We start from the raw sequence: 27,704 nt of genomic DNA on the forward strand, positions 1-27,704 counted from the left end.
CTAATAACCTTGCTCTTATTCACATTTACTCAACAAACTTATACCTTTGTAATTTGAGCACTCACTCTTATCCCCATTGCCTTTGTACAATGGCACTATGCAAGCATTCTGCCAATTCTCAGGCATCTCACCATGAGTCATACATACATTAAATAACCTTACCAACCAGTCAACAATACAGTAACCCCCTTTTTTAATAAGTTTCACTGCAATACCATCCAAACCCGCTGCCTTGCAGGCTTTCATCTTCCGCAAAGCTTTCACTACCTCTGTTTACCAAATCATACTCCCTATCCCTCTCACTTTGCACACCACCTCAACCAAAGCACCCCATATCTTCCACTCTATCATCAAACACATTCAACAAACCTTCAAAATACTCACTCCATCTCCTCACATCACCACTACTTGTTATCACCTCCCCATTAGCCCCCTTCACTGATGTTCCCATATGTTCCTTTGTCTTATGCACTTTTTTTACCTCCTTCCAAAACACCTTTTTCTTCTCCCTAAAATTTAATGATACTCTCTCACCCCAACTCTTATTTGCACTCTTTTTCACCTCTTGCACCTTTCTCTTGACCTCCTGCCTCTCTCTTTTATACATCTCCCAGTCATTTGCATTATATGCCTGCAAAAATTGTCCAAATGCCTCTCTCTTCTCTTTCACTAATACTCTTACTTCTTCATCCCACCACTCACTACCCTATCTAATCTGCCCACTTCCCATGCTTCTCATGCCACAAGCATCATTTGCGCAAGCCATCACTGCTTCCCAAAATTACATCTCATTCCTCCCCCACTCCCCCTACGTCCCTTGTTCTCACCTTTCTCCATTCTATACTGAGTCTCTCCTGGTACTTCGTCACACAAGTCTCCTTCCCAAGCTTACTTACTCTCACCACTCTCTTCACCCAAACATTCTCTCTTCTTTTCTGAAAACCTCTACAAATCTTTACCTTAGCCTCCACAAGATAATGATCAGACATCCCTCCAGTTGCACCTCTCAGCACATTAACATCCAAAAGTCTCTCTTTCGTGCACCTATCAGTTAACACATAATCCAATAACGCTCTCTGGCCATCTCTCCTACTTACATGTGTATACTTATGTATATTTCTCTTTTTGAACCAGGTATTCCCAATCACCAGTCCTTTTTCAGCACATAAATCTACAAACTCTTCACCATTTCCATTTTCAACACTGAACACCCCATGTAAACCAATTATTCCCTCAACTGCCACATTACTCACCTTTGCATTCAAATCACCCATCAATATAATCCGGTCTCGTGCATCAAAACTACTAACACACTCACTCAGTTGCTCCCAAAACACTTATCTCCCATGATCTTTCTTCTCATGCCCAGGTGCCTATGCACCAAGAATCTCCCATCTCTCTCCATCCACTTTCAGTTTTACCCATATCAATCTAGAGTTTACTTTCTTACACTCTATCACATACTCCCAGAACTCCTGTTTCAGGAGTAGTGCTACTCCTGCCCTTGCTCTTGTCCTCTCACTAACCTCTGACTTTACTCCCAAGACATTCCCAAACCACTCTTCCCCTTTACCTTTGAGCTTTGTTTCGCTCAGAGCCAAAACATCCAGGTTCCTTTCCTCAAACATACTACATATCTCTCCTTTTTTCTCATCTTGGTTACATCCACACACATTGTGACACCCCAATCTGAGCCTTCGAGGAGGATGAGCACTCCTCATGTGACTCCTTCTTCTGTTTCCCCTTTTAGAAAGTTAAAATACAAGGAGGGGAGGTTTTCTAGCCCCCCCCCCGCTCCCATCCCCTTTAGTCGCCTTTTACAACTTGTGAGGAATGCATGAGAAGTATTCTTTCTCCCATTATTATTATTATTATTATTATTATTATTATTATTGTTATTATTGTTATTATTATATGACAACCTCAAAACTGGTAACATAGTAGTAAATTAGAATTTGCTAATGATAACCACTAAGATTCAGGGCATTTTTCATAGTAGATTTTTTTTTACGTAGGGATCCACGCCATTGTCAAGAATGGTACTCGTCTCACATACGTCATCTACAATCTTAGTTCTGGTAGAGCTGAGCAGGAGTGTGTCTTCCCAACAGACAGTGTAGCATTTATGGGTTCTGAGCCTTCTGCTGTCTCGCTAACCATCACAGGGGAGGTGAGTATACCTTGTAACAATTGTAAGTTCCATTATACATCAGTAATACAGATGTTAAGAAAATCTCTTAATGCTCGCAAACACAGTTCATTGTGAAGTCAGACTCACTTCCAAATTTATTTAATGGATTTAGCAGTGAACATGGCTTTTAAAAGATACAGAGAAAGAGCATCCAAAAGTTATAGCAAAAAATGAAGGAAAGAAGCACTTTTGTGTGATCAGAGTTGTTTGAGTGGAATAAGCTAAGCTTTGAAAAACTGTCATTTTAGACAATATACATGAGTAAAAGAATTGAAGAGGAATAGTTTAGTGAAGAAATATCAGAATTTAGGACCCCCATAGGTTTACAAGTCCCCCTGCCTCCCTCACCCGATGCTTTACAGTTAGGCATATACTGTACAGTCCCATAGAAGTGTGAATCAGAAATGAGTTATTATTGATTACTTTCATGACTTTAACCCTTTAATCCCAGGCCTTTCTTTACCATTAAGATTTAACTGACTTTCTGGAATACATCTTTAATTATGTTTACAACTTTGCTGGAAATGAAAATTTTAACATCCATATAAACTTCTTGTAAAACAGGAGCAGTGGCTGTCAGTGGATTGAACCAGGGCATGTGATGCATCTGGGGTAAACGATGGAAAGGTCTGTGGGGCCTGGATGTGGAAAGGGAGCTGTGGTTTTGTTGCATTACACATGACAGCTAGAGACTGAGTGTGAACGAATGTGGCTTTTTTTGTCTTTTCCTTGCGCTCCCTCGCTGTATGGAGGGGAATGCTGTTTCATGTGTGGCGGGGTGGTGACGGGAATGGAAAAAGGCAGCATGTATGAGTATGTACATGTATATATATGTACATGTCTGTGTATGTATATATATGTATATGTTGAAATGTATATGCATGTTTATGTGCGTGTATGGGCGTTTCTGTATAAATATATATATATATATATATGGTGTGGGAGGAAAGTTGTTAGAAGCAGTGAAAAGTTTTTATCGAGGATGTAAGGCATGTGTATGTGTAGGAAGAGAGGAAAGTGATTGGTTCTCAGTGAATGTAGGTTTGCGGCAGGGGTGTGTGATGTCTCCATGGTTGTTTAATTTGTTTATGGATGGGGTTGTTAGGGAGGTAAATGCAAGAGTTTTGGAAAGAGGGGCAAGTATGAAGTCTGTTGGGGATGAGAGAGCTTGGGAAGTGAGTCAGTTGTTGTTCGCTGATGATACAGCGCTGGTGGCTGATTCATGTGAGAAACTGCAGAAGCTGGTGACTGAGTTTGGAAAAGTGTGTGGAAGAAGAAAGTTAAGAGTAAATGTGAATAAGAGCAAGGTTATTAGGTACAGTAGGGTTGAGGGTCAAGTCAATTGGGAGGTGAGTTTGAATGGAGAAAAACTGGAGGAAGTGAAGTGTTTTAGATATCTGGGAGTGGATCTGGCAGCGGATGGAACCATGGAAGCGGAGGTGGATCATAGGGTGGGGGAGGGGGTGAAAATCCTGGGGGCCTTGAAGAATGTGTGGAAGTCGAGAACATTATCTCAGAAAGCAAAAATGGGTATGTTTGAAGGAATAGTGGTTCCAACAATGTTGTATGGTTGCGAGGCGTGGGCTATGGATAGAGTTGTGCGCAGGAGGATGGATGTGCTGGAAATGAGATGTTTGAGGACAATGTGTGGTGTGAGGTGGTTTGATCGAGTGAGCAACGTGAGGGTAAGAGAGATGTGTGGAAATAAAAAGAGCGTGGTTGAGAGAGCAGAAGAGGGTGTTTTGAAGTGGTTTGGGCACATGGAGAGGATGAGTGAGGAAAGATTGACCAAGAGGATATATGTGTCGGAGGTGGAGGGAACAAGGAGAAGAGGGAGACCAAATTGGAAGGTGGAAAGATGGAGTGAAAAGGATTTTGTGTGATCGGGGCCTGAACATGCAGGAGGGTGAAAGGAGGGCAAGGAATAGAGTGAATTGGAGCGATGTGGTATACCGGGGTTGACGTGCTGTCAGTGGATTGAATCAAGGCATGTGAAGCGTCTGGGGTAAACCATGGAAAGCTGTGTAGGTATGTATATTTGCGTGTGTGGGCGTATGTATATACATGTGTATGGGGGGGGGTTGGGCCATTTCTTTTGTCTGTTTCCTTGCGCTACCTCGCAAACGCGGGAGACAGCGACAAAGTATAATAATAATAATAATATATATTTTTTCTTTCTTTCATGCTATTCGCCATTTCCCGCGTTAGCGAGGTAGCGTTAAGAACAGAGGACTGGGCCTTTGAGGGAATATCCTCATCTGGCCCCCTTCTCTGTTCCTTCTTTTGGAAAATTAAAAAAAACGAGAGGGGAGGATTTCCAGCCCCCCGCTCCCTTCCCTTTTAGTCGCCTTCTACGACACGCAGGGAATACGTGGGAAGTATTCTTTCTCCCCTATCCCCAGGGATAATATGTATATATATATATATATATATATATATATATATATATATGTATGTGGGTGGTTGGGCCATTATTCGTCTGTTTCGTTGCACTACCTCGCTGATGCGAGAAACAATGATTAAGTATACTAGAGGTGAAAAAGAGGGCAAATGAGAGTTGGGGTGAGAGAGGATCATTAAATTTTAGGGAGAAGAAAAAGATGTTTTGGAAGGAGGTAAATAAAGTGCGTAAGACAAGGGAACAAATGGGAACATCAGTGAAGGGGGCTAATGGGGAAGTGATAACAAGTAGTGGTGATGTGAGAAGGAGATGGAGTATTTTGAAGGTTTGTTGGATATGTTTGATGATAGAGTGGCAGATATAGGGTGTTTTGGTTGAAGTGGTGTGCAAAATGAGAGGGTTTGGGAGAATGATTTGGTAAACAGAGAAGAGGTAGTAAAAGCTTTGCGGAAGACGAAAGCTGGCAAGGCAGCGAGTTTGGATGGTATTGCAGTGGAATTTATTAAAAAAGGGGGTGACTATGTTGTTGACTGGTCAGTAAGGGTATTTAATGTATGTATGACTCATGTTGAGGTGCCTGAGGATTGGCGGAATGCTTGCATAGTGCCATTGTACAAAGGCAAAGGGGATAAAGGTGAGTGCTCAGATTACTGAGGTGTAAGTTTGTTGAGTATTCCTGGGAAATTATATGGAAGGGTATTGATTGAGAGGGTCAGGGAATGTACAGAGCATCAGATTGGGGAAGAGCAGTGTGGTTTCAGAAGTGGTAGAGAATGTGTGGATCAGGTGTTTGCTTTGAAGAATGTATGTGAGAAATACCTTGAAAAGCAAATGGATTTCTGTGTAGCATTTATGGGTCTGGAAAGGCATATGATAGAGTTAATAGAGATGCTCTGTGGAAGGTATTAAGAATATATGGTGTGGGAGGAAAGTTGTTAGAAGCAGTGAAAAGTTTTTATCGAGGATGTACGAGTAGGAAGAGAGGAAAGTGATTGGTTTTTAGTGAATGTTGGTTTGTGGCAGGGGTGCGTGATGTCTCCATGGTTGTTTAAAATTTGTTTATGGATGGTGTTGTTAGGGAGGTGAATGCAAGAGCTTTGGGGAGAGGGGCAAGTATTCAGTCTGTTGTGGATGAGACAGCTTGGGAAGTGAGTCAATTGTTGTTCGCTTATGATATAGCACTGGTGGCTGATTTGGGTGAGAAACTGCAGAAGCTGGTGACTGAGTTTGCTGAAGTGTGTGAAAGGAGAAAGCTGAGAATAAATGTGAATAAGAACAAGGTTATTAGGTACAGTAGGGTTGACGGGCAAGTCAATTGGGAGGTAAGTTTGAATGGAGAAAAACTGGAGGACAGAAGTGTTTTAGATATCTGGGAGTGGATTTGGCGCCAAAGCAGATGGAACCATGGAAGCGGAAGTGAATCATAGGGTGGGTGAGGGGCGAAAGTTTTGGGAGCGTTGAAAAATGTGTGGAAGGCGAGAACATTATCTTGGAAAGCAAAAATGAGTAGGTTTAAAGGAATATTGGTTCTGACAGTGTTATATGGTTGTGAGGCATGGGCTATAGCTAGAACTGTGCAGAGGAGGGTGGATGTGCTGGAAATGAGATGTATGAGGACAGTATGTGGTGTGAGGTGGTTTGATTGAGTAAGTAATGAAAGGGTAAGAGATATGTGTTGTAATAAAAAGAGTGTGGTTGAGAGAGTAGAAGAGGGTGTTTTGAAATGGTTTGGTCACATGGTGAGAATGAGTGAGGAAAGATTGACCAAGATGATATATGTGTCAGTGGTGGAGGGAATGAAGAGAAGCGGGAGACCAAATTGGAGGTGGAAAGATGAAGTGAAAAAAATTTGAGTGATCGAGGCCTGAACATGTAGGAGGGTGAAAGGCATGCAAGGAATAGAGTGAATTGGAACGATTTGCATTCACAACACTGAACACCCCGTTTACACCAATTATACCCTCAACTGCCACATTACTCACCTTCGCATTTAAATCACCCAACACTATAACCCGGTCTCGTGCATCAGAGCTCCTAATACACTCACTCAACTTTTCCCAGAACACTTGCCTCTCATGATCTTTCTTTTCATGGCCAAGTGCATAGGCTCTAATATTCACCCATCTCTCTCCATCCACTTTCGCTTTTACCCACATCAATCTAGAATTTAGTGTCTTACACTCTATCACATACTCCCACAGCTCTTGCTTCAGGAGTATTGCTACTCCTTCCTTATCTCTTGTCTTTTCACCTACCCCTGACTTTACTCCCAAGACTTTCCCAAACCACTATTCCCCTTTACCCTTGAGCTTTGTTTCACTCAGAGCCAGAACATCCAGGTTTCTTTCATCAAACATACTACCCATCTCTCCTTTTTTCTCACACACTTTCTGACACCCCAACCAGAGCCTTCGAGGAGGGTGAGTACTTTCTGCTTGACTCCCTCTGATTCCCTTTTTAGAAATTTGAATATTAGGATGGGGGGGAGGTTCCAGCTCCTGCCCCCTTTAGTTGCCTTCTGTGACATGCATGGAATATGTGGGAAGTATTCTTTCTCTGCTATCCCCTGGGGGAAACAAGGAGTCAAGTGGATTGTTTGTAAAGAAAATCATTGATAAAAAAGCAGAAGGTTAGAGATATGATAGAACTCTTAAGGAATTCCACTGATGATAGGGAAGGAGGAGAGGATAAGTCACTGCATTTACAGAAATAGGCAGGCAGCATTACTGTTGATATGGTAAGAAGAATGTCATCAGTCAGCCAGCAGTTACCAAAAAAGACTGACCATAGAGAAAGATGGAGGTAAGAGAGAAGAGAGATAGAAAAGCAGATAGAGGGGAGCGTAAAGATCAGACTTTTTAGGCTACTCCATAACAGAAGCATTTTTAGATATCAGGCCTATAGTATGACTTCCAAGTCTGTTAGAGATGATCAGACTCCATTTCTTCCTAATTTATTCTCGTAAGATGTGCATGATGGACCTCATATTCAGTAGTTAGATATGATTTATTGAAGCTGGATAACTGTAAGATGATAACTGGAAGGATTAAAATGGTTATGTCTTCTTGGGATTATACCAGTGCATGCTTTCAAGATGAAGGAAAAGTTGTTTTTAGGCAAAAGAGAAATAGTGAAGCAATCAGTTTGAAATTCATAGATACATTCCTTCAGAATGCAAAAAGGGATGCTGTACAGTCCACGTGTCTCACTTGTGTCCAGAGAGACGGGTACATATAAGATTAAATTTCAAAAGAATTTAAAGTAGTGTGATGTATATAGTGCATTAATTAGTGGATTGTTGGTCAGTCAGTCAGTGAAATTAGATGGAAAGACTGTGAGAGAGTGTGGTTCTGTCAGCAGATAGAACTACTATAATTATTACCACACTTTTTTGTTTGATCGCAAATAGAAAGAAAAAACCTATGAGTTACATGTCAAGATAGATGAGCCAGAGTGTTCTGTTTGTAATATTTTTGAAGTTAATAACTACCAGAGTAGGCTAGGTAATTTCTAGACTCTGTACTACTCAGTTGATTATTATTTAATGTTCTTATATAAAGGCATAGAACATAATGTGATGAATTTGTTACCTAATAAATTTATCTATAACTTGAAAAATGTTTAAATCATTTCAGTATATGAATTATGTACAAATACAGAGGAAAACCCTCCTTACAAGTTAGCAGAGGGGGAACAGTAGGACATACATTTTTGTTTTGCATCTTGCTGAGAACATGCCCTTAACTTGTTCCATGTGAACTGGTGCACTCCCATTTCTCTCTATGGTGCCACAAGGAAATGAAGACAAAATCCAAAATTTTTGCAAACTAGCCTTTAGAAAATGTCAGTTATACCTTAACAGCTATGAAGTAGTAAAATTGATAAAAACAAAATGTGATACCACCTATATGCTGTGAAAAGTCAAAATCTCATCCTAGGTGAGGGTGGAAGGATGATGATAATGTGCTTATGCTTATATTCTGCCTGGTGACAAACTAAAAGGTTTAAAGGCTTGTTGTGGTCCATGATATTTTGTGCACTACCAGAAATACAAAACATGCTTAAACAGCTATGAAGTAGTGCGAAAACAAAGTTTTTTTTTTTTTTTTTTTTTTTTTTTTTTTTTTTTTTTTTTGTCTGTCTCCCGCATTTGCGAGGTAGCGCAAGGAAACAGACGAAAGAAATGGCCCAACCCACCCCCATACACATGTATATACATACGTCCACACACGCAAATATACATACCTACACAGCTTTCCATGGTTTACCCCAGACGCTTCACATGCCCTGATTCAATCCACTGACAGCACATCAACCCCGGTATACCACATCGCTCCAATTCACTCTATTCCTTGCCCTCCTTTCACCCTCCTGCATGTTCAGGCCCCGATCACACAAAATCTTTTTCACTCCATCTTTCCACCTCCAATTTGGTCTCCCTCTTCTCCCCGTTCCCTCCACCTCCGACACATATATCCTCTTGGTCAATCTTTCCTCACTCATTCTCTCCATGTGCCCAAACCATTTCAAAACACCCTCTTCTGCTCTCTCAACCACGCTCTTTTTATTTCCACACATCTCTCTTACCCTTACATTACTTACTCGATCAAACCACCTCACATTGTCCTCAAACATCTCATTTCCAGCACATCCATCCTCCTGCGCACCACTCTATCCATAGCCCACGCCTCGCAACCATACAACATTGTTGGAACCGCTATTCCTTCAAACATACCCATTTTTGCTTTCCGAGATAATGTTCTCGACTTCCACACATTCTTCAAGGCTCCCAGAATTTTCGCCCCCTCCCCCATCCTATGATCCACTTCCGCTTCCATGGTTCCATCCGCTGTCAGATCCACTCCCAGATATCTAAAACACTTTACTTCCTCCAGTTTTTCTCCATTCAAACTCACCTCCCAATTGACTTGACCCTCAACCCTACTGTACCTAATAACCTTGCTCTTATTCACATTTACTCTTAACTTTCTTCTTTCACACACTTTACCAAACTCAGTCACCAGCTTCTGCAGTTTCTCACATGAATCAGCCACCAGCGCTGTATCATCAGCGAACAACAACTGACTCACTTCCCAAGCTCTCTCATCCCCAACAGACTTCATACTTGCCCCTCTTTCCAAAACTCTTGCATTCACCTCCCTAACAACCCCATCCATAAACAAATTAAACAACCATGGAGACATCACACACCCCTTCCGCAAACCTACATTCACTGAGAACCAATCACTTTCCTCTCTTCCTACACGTACACATGCCTTACATCCTCGATAAAAACTTTTCACTGCTTCTAACAACTTTCCTCCCACACCATATATTCTTAATACCTTCCACAGAGCATCTCTATCAACTCTATCATATGCCTTCTCCAGATCCATAAATGCTACATACAAATCCATTTGCTTTTCTAAGTATTTCTCACATACATTCTTCAAAGCAAACACCTGATCCACACATCCTCTACCACTTCTGAAACCACACTGCTCTTCCCCAATCTGATGCTCTGTACATGCCTTCACCCTCTCAATCAATACCCTCCCATATAATTTCCCAGGAATACTCAACAAACTTATACCTCTGTAATTTGAGCACTCACTCTTATCCCCTTTGCCTTTGTACAATGGCACTATGCACGCATTCCGCCAATCCTCAGGCACCTCACCATGAGTCATACATACATTAAATAACCTTACCAACCAGTCAACAATACAGTCACCCCCTTTTTTAATAAATTCCACTGCAATACCATCCAAACCTGCTGCCTTGCCGGCTTTCATCTTCCGCAAAGCTTTTACTACCTCTTCTCTGTTTACCAAATCATTTTCCCTAACCCTCTCACTTTGCACACCACCTCGACCAAAACACCCTATATCTGCCACTCTATCATCAAACACATTCAACAAACCTTCAAAATACTCACTCCATCTCCTTCTCACATCACCACTACTTGTTATCACCTCCCCATTTGCGCCCTTCACTGAAGTTCCCATTTGCTCCCTTGTCTTACGCACTTTATTTACCTCCTTCCAGAACATCTTTTTATTCTCCCTAAAATTTAATGATACTCTCTCACCCCAACTCTCATTTGCCCTTTTTTTTCACCTCTTGCACCTTTCTCTTGACCTCCTGTCTTGTTTTTCTTTTATACATCTCCCACTCAATTGCATTTTTTCCCTGCAAAAATCGTCCAAATGCCTCTCTCTTCTCTTTCACTAATATTCTTACTTCTTCATCCCACCACTCACTACCCTTTCTAATCAACCCACCTCCCACTCTTCTCATGCCACAAGCATCTTTTGCGCAATCCATCACTGATTCCCTAAATACATCCCATTCCTCCCCCACTCCCCTTACTTCCATTGTTCTCACCTTTTTCCATTCTGTACTCAGTCTCTCCTGGTACTTCCTCACACAAGTCTCCTTCCCAAGCTCACTTACTCTCACCACCCTCTTCACCCCAACATTCACTCTTCTTTTCTGAAAACCCATACAAATATTCACCTTAGCCTCCACAAGATAATGATCAGACATCCCTCCACTTGCACCTCTCAGCACATTAACATCCAAAAGTCTCTCTTTCGCGCGCCTGTCAATTAACACGTAATCCAATAACGCTCTCTGGCCATCTCTCCTACTTACATAAGTATACTTATGTATATCTAGCTTTTTAAACCAGGTATTCCCAATCATCAGTCCTTTTTCAGCACATAAATCTACAAGCTCTTCACCATTTCCATTTACAACACTGAACACCCCATGTATACCAATTATTCCCTCAACTGCCACATTACTCACCTTTGCATTCAAATCACCCATCACTATAACCCGGTCTCGTGCATCAAAACCACTAACACACTCATTCAGCTGTTCCCAAAACACTTGCCTCTCATGATCTTTCTTCTCATGCCCAGGTGCATATGCACCAATAATCACCCATCTCTCTCCATCAACTTTCAGTTTTACCCATATTAATCGAGAGGTATACATGTTAATTTGTGTGGGTATTGAATTAGAATCTTAGAAAAGTATCATATGATAGTAGGTTAGCACATATGCCTTTGGAAATTGGATTTATTTGTCCTTTGCCAACCTTTAGGGTTGGGTGTAAGACCACCCTTTTCCTGATTGATTCTCACTGAAATGGAAAGAGTATTGTTGAGTGGTTGTGATGATGGGGTGGCAGATGTAGTGTGTTTGGGTCAAGGAGGTATGCAAGGTGAGAGAGTCATGGAAAGTAGTTTGGTGAAAAGAAATGAGGTGGTGAAAGCCTTGCATAAGATGAAAAGTGGCAAGGCTGCTGGAATAGATAGTAATGCAGTTGAATTTCCAAAGGAAGATGACTTTTTTTTTTTTTTTTTTTTTTTTTTTTTTTTTTTTTTGGTTAGTTATGATTTTCAGTATATATATGGATCATGGTGGTGTCTGACAATGGGTGGAATGCATGTAAAGTGCCATTGTATAAACTCAAAGGGGCCAGAGGTAAGTGTACCAGGTAAATTATATGGGAGAGAGGTAGTTGAAGGGGTGAAGTCCTGTACAGAGCATCAGACTGGAGAGGAACAGTGTGGTTTCAGTAGTGGTAGAGAATGTGCAAGTTATATGTTTGCTTTAAAGAATGTGTGGGAAAAATACAGGAGGAGGATTTGTGTGTTGGTTTTATGGGTCTAGAGAAAGCGTATGATAGGGTTGAAAAGAGATACCTTGTTGAAGGTCTTATGAAGGTATGTATGGAGTGGGAGGAAAGTCTCTAGAAGCAGTGAGGAGGTTTTATCAAGAGTATAAGTTATGTTTGTGATTAGGTAGAGAGGTGGGAGAGTGTTCTGCAAAAGGGTACGTTATGTCACCATAGTTGTTTAATTTGTTTGTGGTTGGGTGATTAGGAATGTAACTGAGGAAGTCTTGGAGAGAGGGGTGGGTATGAAGTCTGTAGGGAATGAGGTGTCTTGGGAGCAAGTTAGTTGATGTTTGCTGATGACACAGCACTGGTAGCAGATTTGAGTGAGAAACTGCTGAAGTTGGTGTCTGAGTTTGGGAGTGTGTATGAAAGGAGGAAGTTAAGAGTAAATGTGAATAAAATCAAGATTGTTAGATTTAGCAGGGCAGTGGGACAGGTTAATTAGGGTGAGAGGTTGAATGGAGAAAATTTGGAGGATGTAGAGAGTTTTAGATACCTGGGAGTAGACATGGCAGCAAATGCGATTCATAGTGTCTTGCATGGATGTGAGGCATGGGCTGCAGATAAGAATGTGCAGAGAAGAGTCAATGTGTTGGAAATGAAATGTTGGAGGACAGTATGAGGTGTGGGGTGGTTTTATACAGAGGTGTCGTAAAAAGAAGTGTGGTTTAGATAACTGAAGGTGTGCTGAAATGGTTTGGACAGATGGAAAAACAAGTTAGGAGAGGTTGATAAAGAGGGTATGTGGAGGGGAAAAGGGTACAGTGGTTGACTAAACTGAAGATGGAAGGATGTAATGAAAGATATTTTAAGTGGTCGATGCCTGAACATGCAGGAGGGTGAAAAGTGTGCATGAGATGGAGTGAATTGGAGCTTTTTGGAATGCAGGGGTCAGCATGCTGTTAATGGGCTAAAGCAGGGCATGTGAAGGAGCTGGGGAAAATGTGCATGGGTTTGTGGGGCCTGATTGTTGATAGGGTGATGTGGTTTTGGTGCATTACTCATGACAGCTAGACAATGGATATAAGTGAATAAGGCTTTTTCTTTGTCTGTTTTAGGCACCTCTCCACTAACACAGGAAACATTGAACAACCATGAAAAAATTTTTATGCCTGTAATCATCTGATATTCCCCATGTAAAAGTGGAGTGGATGTATTGATCACAGAAAAGACCAAAAAGAAAGTAAAAAGATAGAGTGAAAGATACTTCATAGGCTAGATATTCAGAGGCATGAGCGGCATGTGTGCTCTAAAATAAACAATATGGTATATGATAGAGTGATGTGGAATGAAATATGTCACATGAAGCAGTTAAGAGAAAACCTTATAATGATCTGTGGGCTGGGTGTTGGATAGCGGGCTCTGATTTTGGCACATTATGCACAATAGCTAGAGAGTAGGTGTGAGCACCTGAGACTTCTTTTGATATGCACCTTGTGCTACCTTGGTAAGTTGGAAATGGCAAACAGTTATGAAAAATAATAAATGCATATGATTGTATTAGTGTTAACTCCAAAGACTCCTCATGTAGTCATTAATCTGCTTTTTCAATCACAGAGCGAGAATGTTGGTGTGTTACGTGATGGAAACAGTACCATTTACCCCTTGAGTAAGGATTGTGTGGACTCAATAAAGGATCCTCACTGGCCTGACTTGCCACCAGTGTCTTGCCTGGGAGTGGCCACACATTTTCTTCATGGAGCAGGTGCGCACCAGAAGAACCATGTAGCCTTGCTTGTCTTGGCTCTTAAGACCCAAACTCTGATGCCCAAGATTCTCCGCTGTGATCCCGAAGGTGTCAGGCAGGTCTTGACTCTCATTGAAAATGATACACCAGGTAGGCCATGTCATTTTACAAGCAGACTGATAATGAATGTATAAGATTTCAATCTGCTTTTTTTGGAGTACCTGTTTGAGAGAGAGAGAGAACAACCATGAAGAGAGTTCATTTGTAAGATAGATGAGTGATTAAAATGTCAAGGTGAGTAATGTTGCAGTAGAGGGTATGATTGGTGTACATGGAGTATTCAGTGTTGTGAATGAAAATGGTGAAGGATTTTGTGCTGAAAAATGACTAGTGATTGGGAGTACTTGGGGATAGGGGGGAAAGAATACTTCCCTCGTATTCCCCACATGTCGTAGAAGGTGACTAAAGGGGGCGGGAGCAGGGGGCTGGAAACCCCCTTCTTTGTATTTAGATTTCTAAAAGGAGGAACAGAAAAAAGAGTCAGGGATTGCTCATCCTCCTCGAAGGCTTAGATTGGGGTGTCTAAATGTGTGTGGATTTAACCAAGATGAGAAAAAAGGAGAGATAGGTAGTTTGTTTAATGAAAGGAACCTGGATGTTTTGGCTCTGAGTGAAGCGAAGCTCAGGGGTAAAGGGGAAGAGTGGTTTGGGAATATCTTGTGAGTAAAGTCATGGGTAAGTGAGAGGACAAGAGCAAAGGAAGGAGTAGCATTACTCCTGAAGCAGGAGTTGTGGGAATATGTGATAGAGTGTAAGAAAGTAAACTCTAGATTGATATGGGAAAACTGAAAGTGGATGGAGAGAGATGGGTGATGATTGGTGCCCATGCACCTGGTCATGAGAAGAAAGATCATTAGAGGCAAATGTTTTGGAAGCAGCTGAGTGAGTGTGTTAACAGCTCTGATGCAGGAAACCGGGTTATAGTGATGGGTGATTTGAATGCAAAGGTGAGGAATGTGGCAGATGAGGATATAATTGGTGTACATGGGGTGTTTAGTGTTGTAAATGAAAATGGTGAAGAGCTTGTGGATTTGTGTGCTGAAAAAGGACTGGTGATTGGGAATACCTGGTTTGAAAAGAGAGATATGCATAAGTATATGTATGTGAGTAGGAGAGATGGCCGGAGGGTGTTATTGGATTATGTGTTAATCGATAGGCATGTGAAAGAGAGACTTTTGGATGTTAATGTGCTGAGAGGGGATGTCTGATCACTATCTTGTGGAGGTGAAGGTGAAGATTCGTAGAGGTTTTCAGAAAAGAAGAGATAATGTTTGGGAGAAGAAAGTGGTGAGAGTAAGTGAGCTTGGAAAGGATACTTGTGTGAGGAAGTACCAGGAGAGATTGAGTGTAGAATGGCAAAAGGTGAGTGAGTGCAAGTGACATAAGGGGAGTAGGGGAGAAATGGGATGTACTTAGGGAAGCAGTGATGGCTTGTGCAGAAGATGCTTGTGGCATGAGAAAGGTGGGAGGTGGGCATATTAGAAAAGGTATTGAGTGGTTGGATGAAGAAGTAAGATTGTTAGTGAAAGAGAAGAAAGAGGCATTTAGACAATTTTTGCAGGGAAGTAGTGCAAATGACTGGGAGATGTATAAAAGAAAGAGGCAGGAGGTCATGAGAAAGGTGCAAGAGTTGAAAAAGAGGGCAAATGAGAGTTGGGGTGAGAGAGTATCAATAAATTTTAAGGCGGATAAAAAGATGTTTTGGAGAGAGGTAAATAAAGTGCGTAAGACAAGAGAACAAATGGGAACATCGGTGAAGGGGGCAAATGGGGCGGTAATAACAAGGAGTGAGAAGGAGATGGAGTGAATATTTTGAAGGTTTGTTGAATGTGTTTGATGATAGAGTGGCAGATATATGGTGTTATGGTTGAGGTGATGTGCGAAGTGAGAGGGTCAGGGAGAATGATTTGGTAAACAGAGAAGAGGTGGTGAAAGCTTTGCGGAAGATGAAAGCTGGCAAGGCGGTGGGTTTGGATGGTATTGCAGTGGAATTTGATAAAAGAGGGGGTGACTGTGTTGTTGATTGGTTGGCAAGGATATTCAATGTATGTGTGGATCATGGTGAAGTGCCTGAGGATTGGCAAAATCCATGCATAGTGCCACTGTACATAGGCAAAGGGGATAAAGGTGAGTGTTCAAATTCCAGAGGCATAAGTTTGTTGAGTATTCCTGGGAAATTATATAGGAGGGTATTGATTGAGAGGGTGAAGGCACGTACAGAGCATCAGATTGGGGAAGAGCAGTGTGGTTTCAGAAGTGTTAGAGGATGTGTGGATCAGGTGTTTGCTTTGAAGAATGTTTGTGAGAAATACTCAGAAAAACAGATGGATTTGTATATAGCATATAATAGAGTTGATAGAGATGCTTTGTGGAAGGCTTTAAGGGTATATGGTGTGCGAGGTAAGTTGCTAGAAGCAGTGAAAAGTTTTTACTAAGGGTGTAAGGCATGTGTAGGAGTAGGAAGAGAGGAAATTGATTGGTTCCCAGTGAATGTCAGTTTACAGCAGGAGTGTGTGATGTCTCCGTGATTGTTTAATTTGTTTATGGATGGAGTTGTTAGGGAGGTGAATGTAAGAGTTTTGGAGAGAGGAGCAAGTATGCAGTCTGTTGTGGATGAGAGGGCATGGGAAGTGAGTCAGTTGTTGTTCACTGATGATAAAGCTCTGGTGGCTGATTCATTTGTGAAACTGCAGGGGTTGGTAACTGAGTTTGGTAAAGTGTGTGAAAGAAGAAGGTTTGAGAGTAAATGTGAATAAGAGCAAGGTTATTAGGTTCAGTAGAGTTTAGGGATAAATGTGAATTAGAGCAAGGTTATTAGGTTCAATAGATTTTAGGGACAAGTTAGTTATGATGCAAGTTTGAATGGAGAAAAACTGGAGGAAGTGAGGTGTTTTAGATATCAGGGAGTAGACTTAGCAGTGGATGGAACCATGGAAGTGGAAGTGAGTCACAGGATGGGAGAGAAGGCAAAGGTTCTTGTAGCATTGAAGAATGTGTGGAAGGCAAGAACATTATCTCGGAGAGCAAAAATAGGTATGTTTGAAGGAATAGTGGTTCCAACAATGTTATATGGTTGTGAGGCATGGGCTATAGATAGGGTTGTGCGGAGGAGGGTGGATGTGTTGGAAATGAAATGTTTGAGGACAATATGTGGTGTGAGGTGGTTTGATTAAGTAATGAAAGGGTAAGAGAGATATGTGGTAATAAAAAGAGTGTGGTTGAGAGAGCAGAAGAGGGTGTTTTGAAATGGTTTGGACACATTGAGAGAATGAGTGAGGAAAGATTGACAAAGAGGATTATGTGTTAGAGGTGTAGGGAAGAAGGAGAAGTGGGAGACCAAATTGAAGGTGGAAGGATGGAGTGAAAAAGATTGTGAGCGATCGGGGCCTGAACATACAGGAGGTTGAAAGGCATACAAGGAATAGAGTGAATTGGAATGATGTGGTATAGTGGGATCGATGTGCTGTCAGTGGATTGAACCAGGGCATGTGAAGCGTCTGGGGTAAACCATGGACAGGTCTGTGGGGCCTGGATGTGGAAAGGGAGCAGTGGTTTTTGTGCATTACACATGACAGCTAGAGACTGAGTGTGAACGAACATGGCCTTTTTTTTTTTGTCTTTTCCTGGCGCTACCTCGCTGGAGGGGGTTATGCAATTTCATGTGTGGTGGGGTGGCAATGGGAATGGATGAAGGCAACATGTATGAATATGTGTTTGTGTATATATGTATATATCTGTGTATGTATATGTTGAAATGTATTTTTTTTTTTTTTTTTTTTTTTTTTTTGCCGCTGTCTCCCGCGTTTGCGAGGTAGCGCAAGGAAACAGACGAAAGAAATGGCCCAACCCACCCCCATACACATGTATATACATACGTCCACACACGCAAATATACATACCTACACAGCTTTCCATGGTTTACCCCAGACGCTTCACATGCCCTGATTCAATCCACTGACAGCACGTCAACCCCGGTATACCACATCGATCCAATTCACTCTATTCCTTGCCCTCCTTTCACCCTCCTGCATGTTCAGGCCCCGATCACACAAAATCTTTTTCACTCCATCTTTCCACCTCCAATTTGGTCTCCCTCTTCTCCTCGTTCCCTCCACCTCCAACACATATATCCTCTTGGTCAATCTTTCCTCACTCATTCTCTCCATGTGCCCAAACCATTTCAAAACACCCTCTTCTGCTCTCTCAACCACGCTCTTTTTATTTCCACACATCTCTCTTACCCTTACGTTACTTACTCGATCAAACCGCCTCACACTACACATTGTCCTCAGACATCTCATTTCCAGCACATCCATCCTCCTGCGCACAACCCTAGCCATAGCCCACGCCTCGCAACCATACAACATTGTTGGAACCACTATTCCTTCAAACATACCCATTTTTGCTTTCCGAGATAATGTTCTCGACTTCCACACATTCTTCAAGGTTCTCAGGATTTTCGCCCCCTCCCCCACCCTATGATCCACTTCCGCTTCCATGGTTCCATCCGCTGCCAGATCCACTCCCAGATATCTAAAACACTTTACTTCCTCCAGTGTTTCTCCATTCAAACTTACCTCCCAATTGACTTGACCCTCAACCCTACTGTACCTAATTACCTTGCTCTTATTCACATTTACTCTTAACTTTCTTCTTTCACACACTTTACCAAACTCAGTCACCAGCTTCTGCAGTTTCTCACATGAATCAGCCACCAGCGCTGTATCATCAGCGAACAACAACTGACTCACTTCCCAAGCTCTCTCATCCCCAACAGACTTTATACTTGCCCCTCTTTCCAAAACTCTTGCATTCACCTCCCTAACAACCCCATCCATAAACAAATTAAACAACCATGGAGACATCACACACCCCGCCGCAAACCTACATTCACTGAGAACCAATCACTTTCCTCTCTTCCTACACGTACACATGCCTTACATCCTCGATAAAAACTTTTCACTGCTTCTAACAACTTGCCTCCCACACCATATATTCTTAATACCTTCCACAGAGCATCTCTATCAACTCTATCATATGCCTTCTCCAGATCCATAAATGCTACATACAAATCCATTTGCTTTTCTAAGTATTTCTCACATACATTCTTCAAAGCAAACACCTGATCCACACATCCTCTACCACTTCTGAAACCACACTGCTCTTCCCCAATCTGATGCTCTGTACATGCCTTCACCCTCTCAATCAATACCCTCCCATATAATTTCCCAGGAATACTCAACAAACTTATACCTCTGTAATTTGAGCACTCACTCTTATCCCCTTTGCCTTTGTACAAAGGCACTATGCACACATTCCGCCAATCCTCAGGCACCTCACCATGAGTCATACATACATTGAATAACCTTACCAACCAGTCAATAATACAGTCACCCCCTTTTTTGATGATGTATATGTATGTATATTTGCGTGTGTGGGCATTTATATATTTACATGGGTGGGTGGGTTGGGCCATTCCTCGTCTGTTTCCTTGCGCTACCATGCTAACACAGGAGATGGCGATTGATTATAATAAATAAGAATATATAGATACATCAGTATGCATATGTGAGTAGGAGGGATGGTCAAAGGGCATTATTGTATTATGTGTTAATTAATAGGTGTGTAAAAGAGAGACTTTTGGATTATTAGATTACATGTTAATTGATAGGCACATAAAAAAAGACACTTTTGGATGTTAATGTGCTAAGAGGGGCAGCTGGAGGGATGTCATACCACTATCTTGTCGAGGTGGTGTGCAAAGTGAGAGGGTCAGGGACAATGGTTTGGTTAAGAAAGAAGAGTTAGTGAAAGCTTTGCAGAAGATAAAATCCAGCAAGGTGGCAGGTTTGGATGGTATTGCAGTAGAATTTATGAAGAAAGTAGGTGAATGTGTTGTTGATTGGCTGGTAAGGATATTCATTGTATGTATGGATCAGGGTGAAGTGCCTGAGGATTGGCAGAATGCATACATAGTTCCATTGTACAAAGGCAAAAGGGATAAAGGTGAGTGTTCAAACTACAGAGGCATAAATTTTTTGAGTATTCCTGGGAAAGTATATGGGAGGGTACTGATTGAAAGGGTGAAGGTATGTACAGTGTGTCAGATTATGAAGTTGCAGTGTGGTTTCAGAAGTGGTAGAGGATGTGTGGATCAGGTGTTTGCTTTGAAGTATGTGTGAGAAATACTTAGAAAAATGTGGATCTTTATTTAGCATTTATGGATCTGGAGAAGGCATATGGCAGGGTTGATAGAGATGCTTTGTGGAAGGTGTTGAGAGTATATGGTGTGGGAGGAAAGCTGCTAGAAGCAGTGAAAAGTTTTTATCAAGGATGTAAGGCATGTGCGCAAGTAGGAAGAGAGGAGAGTGATTGGTTCCCAGTCAAGGTTGGTCTGTGGCAGGGGTGTGTGGTGTCCCCATGTTTTTTTAATTTGTTTATGGATGGGGTTTCACCGGTTAGGGAGGTAAGTGCTAGAGTTTTGGAGAGAGGGGTGAGTAAGCAGTCTGTTGGAGATGAGAGGTCCTGGGAAGTGAGTCATTTGTTCTTTGCTGATGATACATCTCTGTTGGCTGGTTCAAGTGAGAAACTGCAGAGGTTGGTGACTGTGTTTGGAAAAGTGTGTGAAAGGAGAAAGTTGAGAGTAAATGTGAATAAGTGCAAGGTTATTAGGTTAAGTAGGGTTGAGAGACAAGTTAATTGGGATGTAAGTTTAAATGGAGAAAAATTGGAGGAATTGAAGTGTTTTAGATATCTGGGAGGTTAGCAGCGAATGGAACGATGGAGTGGAATTGAGTCACAGGGTGGGGGAGGGGGCGAAGTTTCTGGAGTGATGGAGAATGTGTGGAAGGAGAGAACGTTATCTAGGAAAGCAAGAATGGGTATGTTTGAAGGAGTAGTGGTTCCAATAATGATATATGATTGCGAGGCAAGGCATGCTATCCCAACCACACTTCTTTTCTATTCCTACATATCTCTCTTATCCTTTCATTACTTACTCGATCAAACCACATCACCACATATTGTCCTCATACATTTTATTTCCAACACATACACCCTCGTATAAAAACCTATAAAGTGACTCCTATGTGAAGATTTGGCTTTTTCTTCTTTTTTGATAGTGTAATTCGAAAAAAAGATTTATAGCTTTCTCTATATTCTTTTTGATAATCATGGACATTCTCTTTCAGATGGTGTTTCCAGTCTAACGACCGAGGCAATAGTGGAAGAAAAGTGTGATGGGAATCGTAATATCCTTCATGCTTGTATTTCCACTTGCTGCCCTGTAACAAGTAAAGAAACTGAAGGGGAATCAGTGCTAGAAAAAGACCCAATCTTAGGCAGCTTTGCATGGCCACCAAGTTCTTCAGACACTCTAAGTGATTCAGCAAATGCTGCAGGCCCAGATGATGACCTTATGACACCATCTTCCTCAAAGACCACACCAGGACCCAGTATGCCAACTCTTGGAACTTCTGACCCAACAGAACGCAAATCTTACTCATTAACCATATTACGAACTATTTGTGACAGTCCTGCACTAACAACACACTTAAAAAACTTGTTAATTGCTCGTGATTCAAATGGCTTTACACCATTTATGCTGGCTGTTTCTGGTCGAGCTTATCAGGCAGCGCTTATCCTTTTTGATGTGATACACCGGGTAGCTCATGAGAGTGCTATGGATACAGAAAGTGAGCGCCGGGCTGTTACCCAAATGATATTTCCACGTGGGAGCAATCCAGATGACTCTCCTCTTCATGTTCTTTGTTATAATGACACATGCTCTTTTACTTGGACGGGAGCTGAACACATCAACCAAGATATATTTGAGTGTAGAACTTGTGGACTCATTGGGTCGCTGTGCTGCTGTACGGAGTGTGCTCGAGTTTGTCACAAGGGTCATGACTGTAAGCTCAAGAAGACCTCCCCAACAGCTTACTGTGACTGCTGGGAGAAATGCAAATGTAAAGCTCTCAAATCTGGCCACCAAACAGCACGCTTTGATCTTCTTTCTCGTCTCATAACAGAGACTGATCTTGTTAATATTGCTAATGGAAGGGGAGAAAATCTTCTTTTGTTCCTTGTTCAAACAGTTGGACGTCAAGTAACAGAACAGAAACAGTGGTCTAGGTAAGCCTTCTGTGAATTTTTTTGATTAATGTTAACATTTACCATTAACTTTTAAGGCATTTTTCTTTAGTGATTAGGCCATGAAAAACAGATCGTGTGCACCTGCATTTTGTAGAACATAGTTTCATGGAGAATTAATGTCAAAAAATTTATAGTATGTTATTTGCCATTCTTAATCTAAGGACTTCTTACCGTAGACTAGGCTGTCATAGAATCTCCAGCCACATGCATCACATTTTATGGAATTAGGTATGTGTGAAGAATGTGAGTGTGTTTGATTGAATTGGATGATGTGTTACATGAGCACAGAGTGAAACATAGACTTAATTGTGCAAGACAGCAATGTGGCTTTAGTAGTGGATTAAGAGGAATGATGCAGTGCTTTGGGGTTAGGGTGTTTTACTAATTAAAAATTACTGTTGTGGAAAAATGGTTGTTGAGTGTAAATGTTACAGTTTTTCATTCATATTATTATTATTATACATAATTGCTGTTTCCGACATCAGTGAGGTAGCACAGGGAAACAGACGAAGAATGGCTTGTTCACTCATATACACACATGTATATATTTATATTTTGCTTTGTCACTGTCTCCTGCGTTAGCGAGGTAGCGCAAGGAAACAGACGAAAGAATGGCCCATCCCACCCACATACACATGTATATACGTACACGTCCACACACGCAAATATACATACCTATACTTCTTAATGTATACTTATATATACACACAACTGGAGGGATGTCTGATCATTATCTTGTGGAGGCTAAGGTGAAGATTAGTATGGGTTTTCAGAAAAGAGGAGTGAATGTTGGGGTGAAGAAGGTGGTGAGAGTAAGTGAGCTTGGGAAGGAGACCTGTGTGGGGAAGTACCAGGAGAGACTGTGTACAGAATGGAAAAAGGTGAGAACAATGGAAGTAAGGGGAGTGGGGGAGGAATGGGATGTATTTAGGGAATCAGTGATGGATTGCGCAAAAGATGCTTGTGGCATGAGAAGAGTGGGAGGTGGGCTGTTTAGAAAGGGTAGTGAGTGGTGGGATGAAGAAGTAAGAGTATTAGTGAAAGAGAAGAGAGAGGCATTTGGACGATTTTTGCAGGGAAAAAATGCAATTGAGTGGGAGAAGTATAAAAGAAAGAGACAGGAGGTCAAGAGAAAGGTGCAAGAGGTGAAAAAAAGGGCAAATGAGAGTTGGGGTGAGAGACTATCAGTAAATTTTAGGGAGAATAAAAAGATGTTCTGGAAGGAGGTAAATAGGGTGCGTAAGACAAGGGAGCAAATGGGAACTTCAGTGAAGGGCGTAAATGGGGAGGTGATAACAAGTAGTGGTGATGTGAGAAGGAGATGGAATGAGTATTTTGAAGGTTTGTTGAATGTGTCTGATGACAGAGTGGCAGATATAGGGTGTTTTGGTCGAGGTGGTGTGCAAAGTGAGAGGGTTAGGGAAAATGATTTGGTAAACAGAGAAGAGGTAGTAAAAGCTTTGCGGAAGATGAAAGCCGGCAAGGCAGCAGGATTGGATGGTATTGCAGTGGAATTTATTAAAAAAGGGGGTGACTGTATTGTTGACTGGTTGATAAGGTTATTTAATGTATGTATGACTCATGGTGAGGTGCCTGAGGATTGGCGGAATGCGTGCATAGTGCCATTGTACAAAGGCAAAGGGGATAAGAGTGAGTGCTCAAATTACAGAGGTATAAGTTTGTTGAGTATTCCTGGTAAATTATATGGGAGGGTATTGATTGAGAGGGTGAAGGCATGTACAGAGCATCAGATTGGGGAAGAGCAGTGCGGTTTCAGAAGTGGTAGAGGATGTGTGGATCAGGTGTTTGCTTTGAAGAATGTATGTGAGAAATACTTAGAAAAATGTGGATCTTTATTTAGCATTTATGGATCTGGAGAAGGCATATGGCAGGGTTGATAGAGATGCTTTGTGGAAGGTGTTGAGAGTATATGGTGTGGGAGGAAAGCTGCTAGAAGCAGTGAAAAGTTTTTATCAAGGATGTAAGGCATGTGCGCAAGTAGGAAGAGAGGAGAGTGATTGGTTCCCAGTCAAGGTTGGTCTGTGGCAGGGGTGTGTGGTGTCCCCATGTTTTTTTAATTTGTTTATGGATGGGGTTTCACCGGTTAGGGAGGTAAGTGCTAGAGTTTTGGAGAGAGGGGTGAGTAAGCAGTCTGTTGGAGATGAGAGGTCCTGGGAAGTGAGTCATTTGTTCTTTGCTGATGATACATCTCTGTTGGCTGGTTCAAGTGAGAAACTGCAGAGGTTGGTGACTGTGTTTGGAAAAGTGTGTGAAAGGAGAAAGTTGAGAGTAAATGTGAATAAGTGCAAGGTTATTAGGTTAAGTAGGGTTGAGAGACAAGTTAATTGGGATGTAAGTTTAAATGGAGAAAAATTGGAGGAATTGAAGTGTTTTAGATATCTGGGAGGTTAGCAGCGAATGGAACGATGGAGTGGAATTGAGTCACAGGGTGGGGGAGGGGGCGAAGTTTCTGGAGTGATGGAGAATGTGTGGAAGGAGAGAACGTTATCTAGGAAAGCAAGAATGGGTATGTTTGAAGGAGTAGTGGTTCCAATAATGATATATGATTGCGAGGCAAGGCATGCTATCCCAACCACACTTCTTTTCTATTCCTACATATCTCTCTTATCCTTTCATTACTTACTCGATCAAACCACATCACCACATATTGTCCTCATACATTTTATTTCCAACACATACACCCTCGTATAAAAACCTATAAAGTGACTCCTATGTGAAGATTTGGCTTTTTCTTCTTTTTTGATAGTGTAATTCGAAAAAAAGATTTATAGCTTTCTCTATATTCTTTTTGATAATCATGGACATTCTCTTTCAGATGGTGTTTCCAGTCTAACGACCGAGGCAATAGTGGAAGAAAAGTGTGATGGGAATCGTAATATCCTTCATGCTTGTATTTCCACTTGCTGCCCTGTAACAAGTAAAGAAACTGAAGGGGAATCAGTGCTAGAAAAAGACCCAATCTTAGGCAGCTTTGCATGGCCACCAAGTTCTTCAGACACTCTAAGTGATTCAGCAAATGCTGCAGGCCCAGATGATGACCTTATGACACCATCTTCCTCAAAGACCACACCAGGACCCAGTATGCCAACTCTTGGAACTTCTGACCCAACAGAACGCAAATCTTACTCATTAACCATATTACGAACTATTTGTGACAGTCCTGCACTAACAACACACTTAAAAAACTTGTTAATTGCTCGTGATTCAAATGGCTTTACACCATTTATGCTGGCTGTTTCTGGTCGAGCTTATCAGGCAGCGCTTATCCTTTTTGATGTGATACACCGGGTAGCTCATGAGAGTGCTATGGATACAGAAAGTGAGCGCCGGGCTGTTACCCAAATGATATTTCCACGTGGGAGCAATCCAGATGACTCTCCTCTTCATGTTCTTTGTTATAATGACACATGCTCTTTTACTTGGACGGGAGCTGAACACATCAACCAAGATATATTTGAGTGTAGAACTTGTGGACTCATTGGGTCGCTGTGCTGCTGTACGGAGTGTGCTCGAGTTTGTCACAAGGGTCATGACTGTAAGCTCAAGAAGACCTCCCCAACAGCTTACTGTGACTGCTGGGAGAAATGCAAATGTAAAGCTCTCAAATCTGGCCACCAAACAGCACGCTTTGATCTTCTTTCTCGTCTCATAACAGAGACTGATCTTGTTAATATTGCTAATGGAAGGGGAGAAAATCTTCTTTTGTTCCTTGTTCAAACAGTTGGACGTCAAGTAACAGAACAGAAACAGTGGTCTAGGTAAGCCTTCTGTGAATTTTTTTGATTAATGTTAACATTTACCATTAACTTTTAAGGCATTTTTCTTTAGTGATTAGGCCATGAAAAACAGATCGTGTGCACCTGCATTTTGTAGAACATAGTTTCATGGAGAATTAATGTCAAAAAATTTATAGTATGTTATTTGCCATTCTTAATCTAAGGACTTCTTACCGTAGACTAGGCTGTCATAGAATCTCCAGCCACATGCATCACATTTTATGGAATTAGGTATGTGTGAAGAATGTGAGTGTGTTTGATTGAATTGGATGATGTGTTACATGAGCACAGAGTGAAACATAGACTTAATTGTGCAAGACAGCAATGTGGCTTTAGTAGTGGATTAAGAGGAATGATGCAGTGCTTTGGGGTTAGGGTGTTTTACTAATTAAAAATTACTGTTGTGGAAAAATGGTTGTTGAGTGTAAATGTTACAGTTTTTCATTCATATTATTATTATTATACATAATTGCTGTTTCCGACATCAGTGAGGTAGCACAGGGAAACAGACGAAGAATGGCTTGTTCACTCATATACACACATGTATATATTTATATTTTGCTTTGTCACTGTCTCCTGCGTTAGCGAGGTAGCGCAAGGAAACAGACGAAAGAATGGCCCATCCCACCCACATACACATGTATATACGTACACGTCCACACACGCAAATATACATACCTATACTTCTTAATGTATACTTATATATACACACAACTGGAGGGATGTCTGATCATTATCTTGTGGAGGCTAAGGTGAAGATTAGTATGGGTTTTCAGAAAAGAGGAGTGAATGTTGGGGTGAAGAAGGTGGTGAGAGTAAGTGAGCTTGGGAAGGAGACCTGTGTGGGGAAGTACCAGGAGAGACTGTGTACAGAATGGAAAAAGGTGAGAACAATGGAAGTAAGGGGAGTGGGGGAGGAATGGGATGTATTTAGGGAATCAGTGATGGATTGCGCAAAAGATGCTTGTGGCATGAGAAGAGTGGGAGGTGGGCTGTTTAGAAAGGGTAGTGAGTGGTGGGATGAAGAAGTAAGAGTATTAGTGAAAGAGAAGAGAGAGGCATTTGGACGATTTTTGCAGGGAAAAAATGCAATTGAGTGGGAGAAGTATAAAAGAAAGAGACAGGAGGTCAAGAGAAAGGTGCAAGAGGTGAAAAAAAGGGCAAATGAGAGTTGGGGTGAGAGACTATCAGTAAATTTTAGGGAGAATAAAAAGATGTTCTGGAAGGAGGTAAATAGGGTGCGTAAGACAAGGGAGCAAATGGGAACTTCAGTGAAGGGCGTAAATGGGGAGGTGATAACAAGTAGTGGTGATGTGAGAAGGAGATGGAATGAGTATTTTGAAGGTTTGTTGAATGTGTCTGATGACAGAGTGGCAGATATAGGGTGTTTTGGTCGAGGTGGTGTGCAAAGTGAGAGGGTTAGGGAAAATGATTTGGTAAACAGAGAAGAGGTAGTAAAAGCTTTGCGGAAGATGAAAGCCGGCAAGGCAGCAGGATTGGATGGTATTGCAGTGGAATTTATTAAAAAAGGGGGTGACTGTATTGTTGACTGGTTGATAAGGTTATTTAATGTATGTATGACTCATGGTGAGGTGCCTGAGGATTGGCGGAATGCGTGCATAGTGCCATTGTACAAAGGCAAAGGGGATAAGAGTGAGTGCTCAAATTACAGAGGTATAAGTTTGTTGAGTATTCCTGGTAAATTATATGGGAGGGTATTG

At 41.6% G+C, this 27,704-nt stretch overlaps 1 protein-coding gene across 1 annotated transcript in view; it reads left to right on the plus strand.

Annotated features, from left to right (window-relative positions):
- Positions 1-27,704, plus strand: part of hyd (E3 ubiquitin-protein ligase hyd) — a 312,986-nt gene that overhangs the window by 89,692 nt on the left and 195,590 nt on the right. Inside the window, exons 14-16 of the mRNA XM_071667186.1 lie at positions 2,016-2,170; positions 13,843-14,122; positions 21,223-22,165. Of these exons, the coding sequence (XP_071523287.1) occupies positions 2,016-2,170; positions 13,843-14,122; positions 21,223-22,165 (1,378 nt within the window). The remainder of the gene's footprint in view (positions 1-2,015; positions 2,171-13,842; positions 14,123-21,222; positions 22,166-27,704) is intronic.

Source organism: Panulirus ornatus, chromosome 11 (assembly GCF_036320965.1).
Source record: "Panulirus ornatus isolate Po-2019 chromosome 11, ASM3632096v1, whole genome shotgun sequence".
Taxonomy (NCBI): Eukaryota; Metazoa; Arthropoda; class Malacostraca; order Decapoda; family Palinuridae; genus Panulirus; species Panulirus ornatus.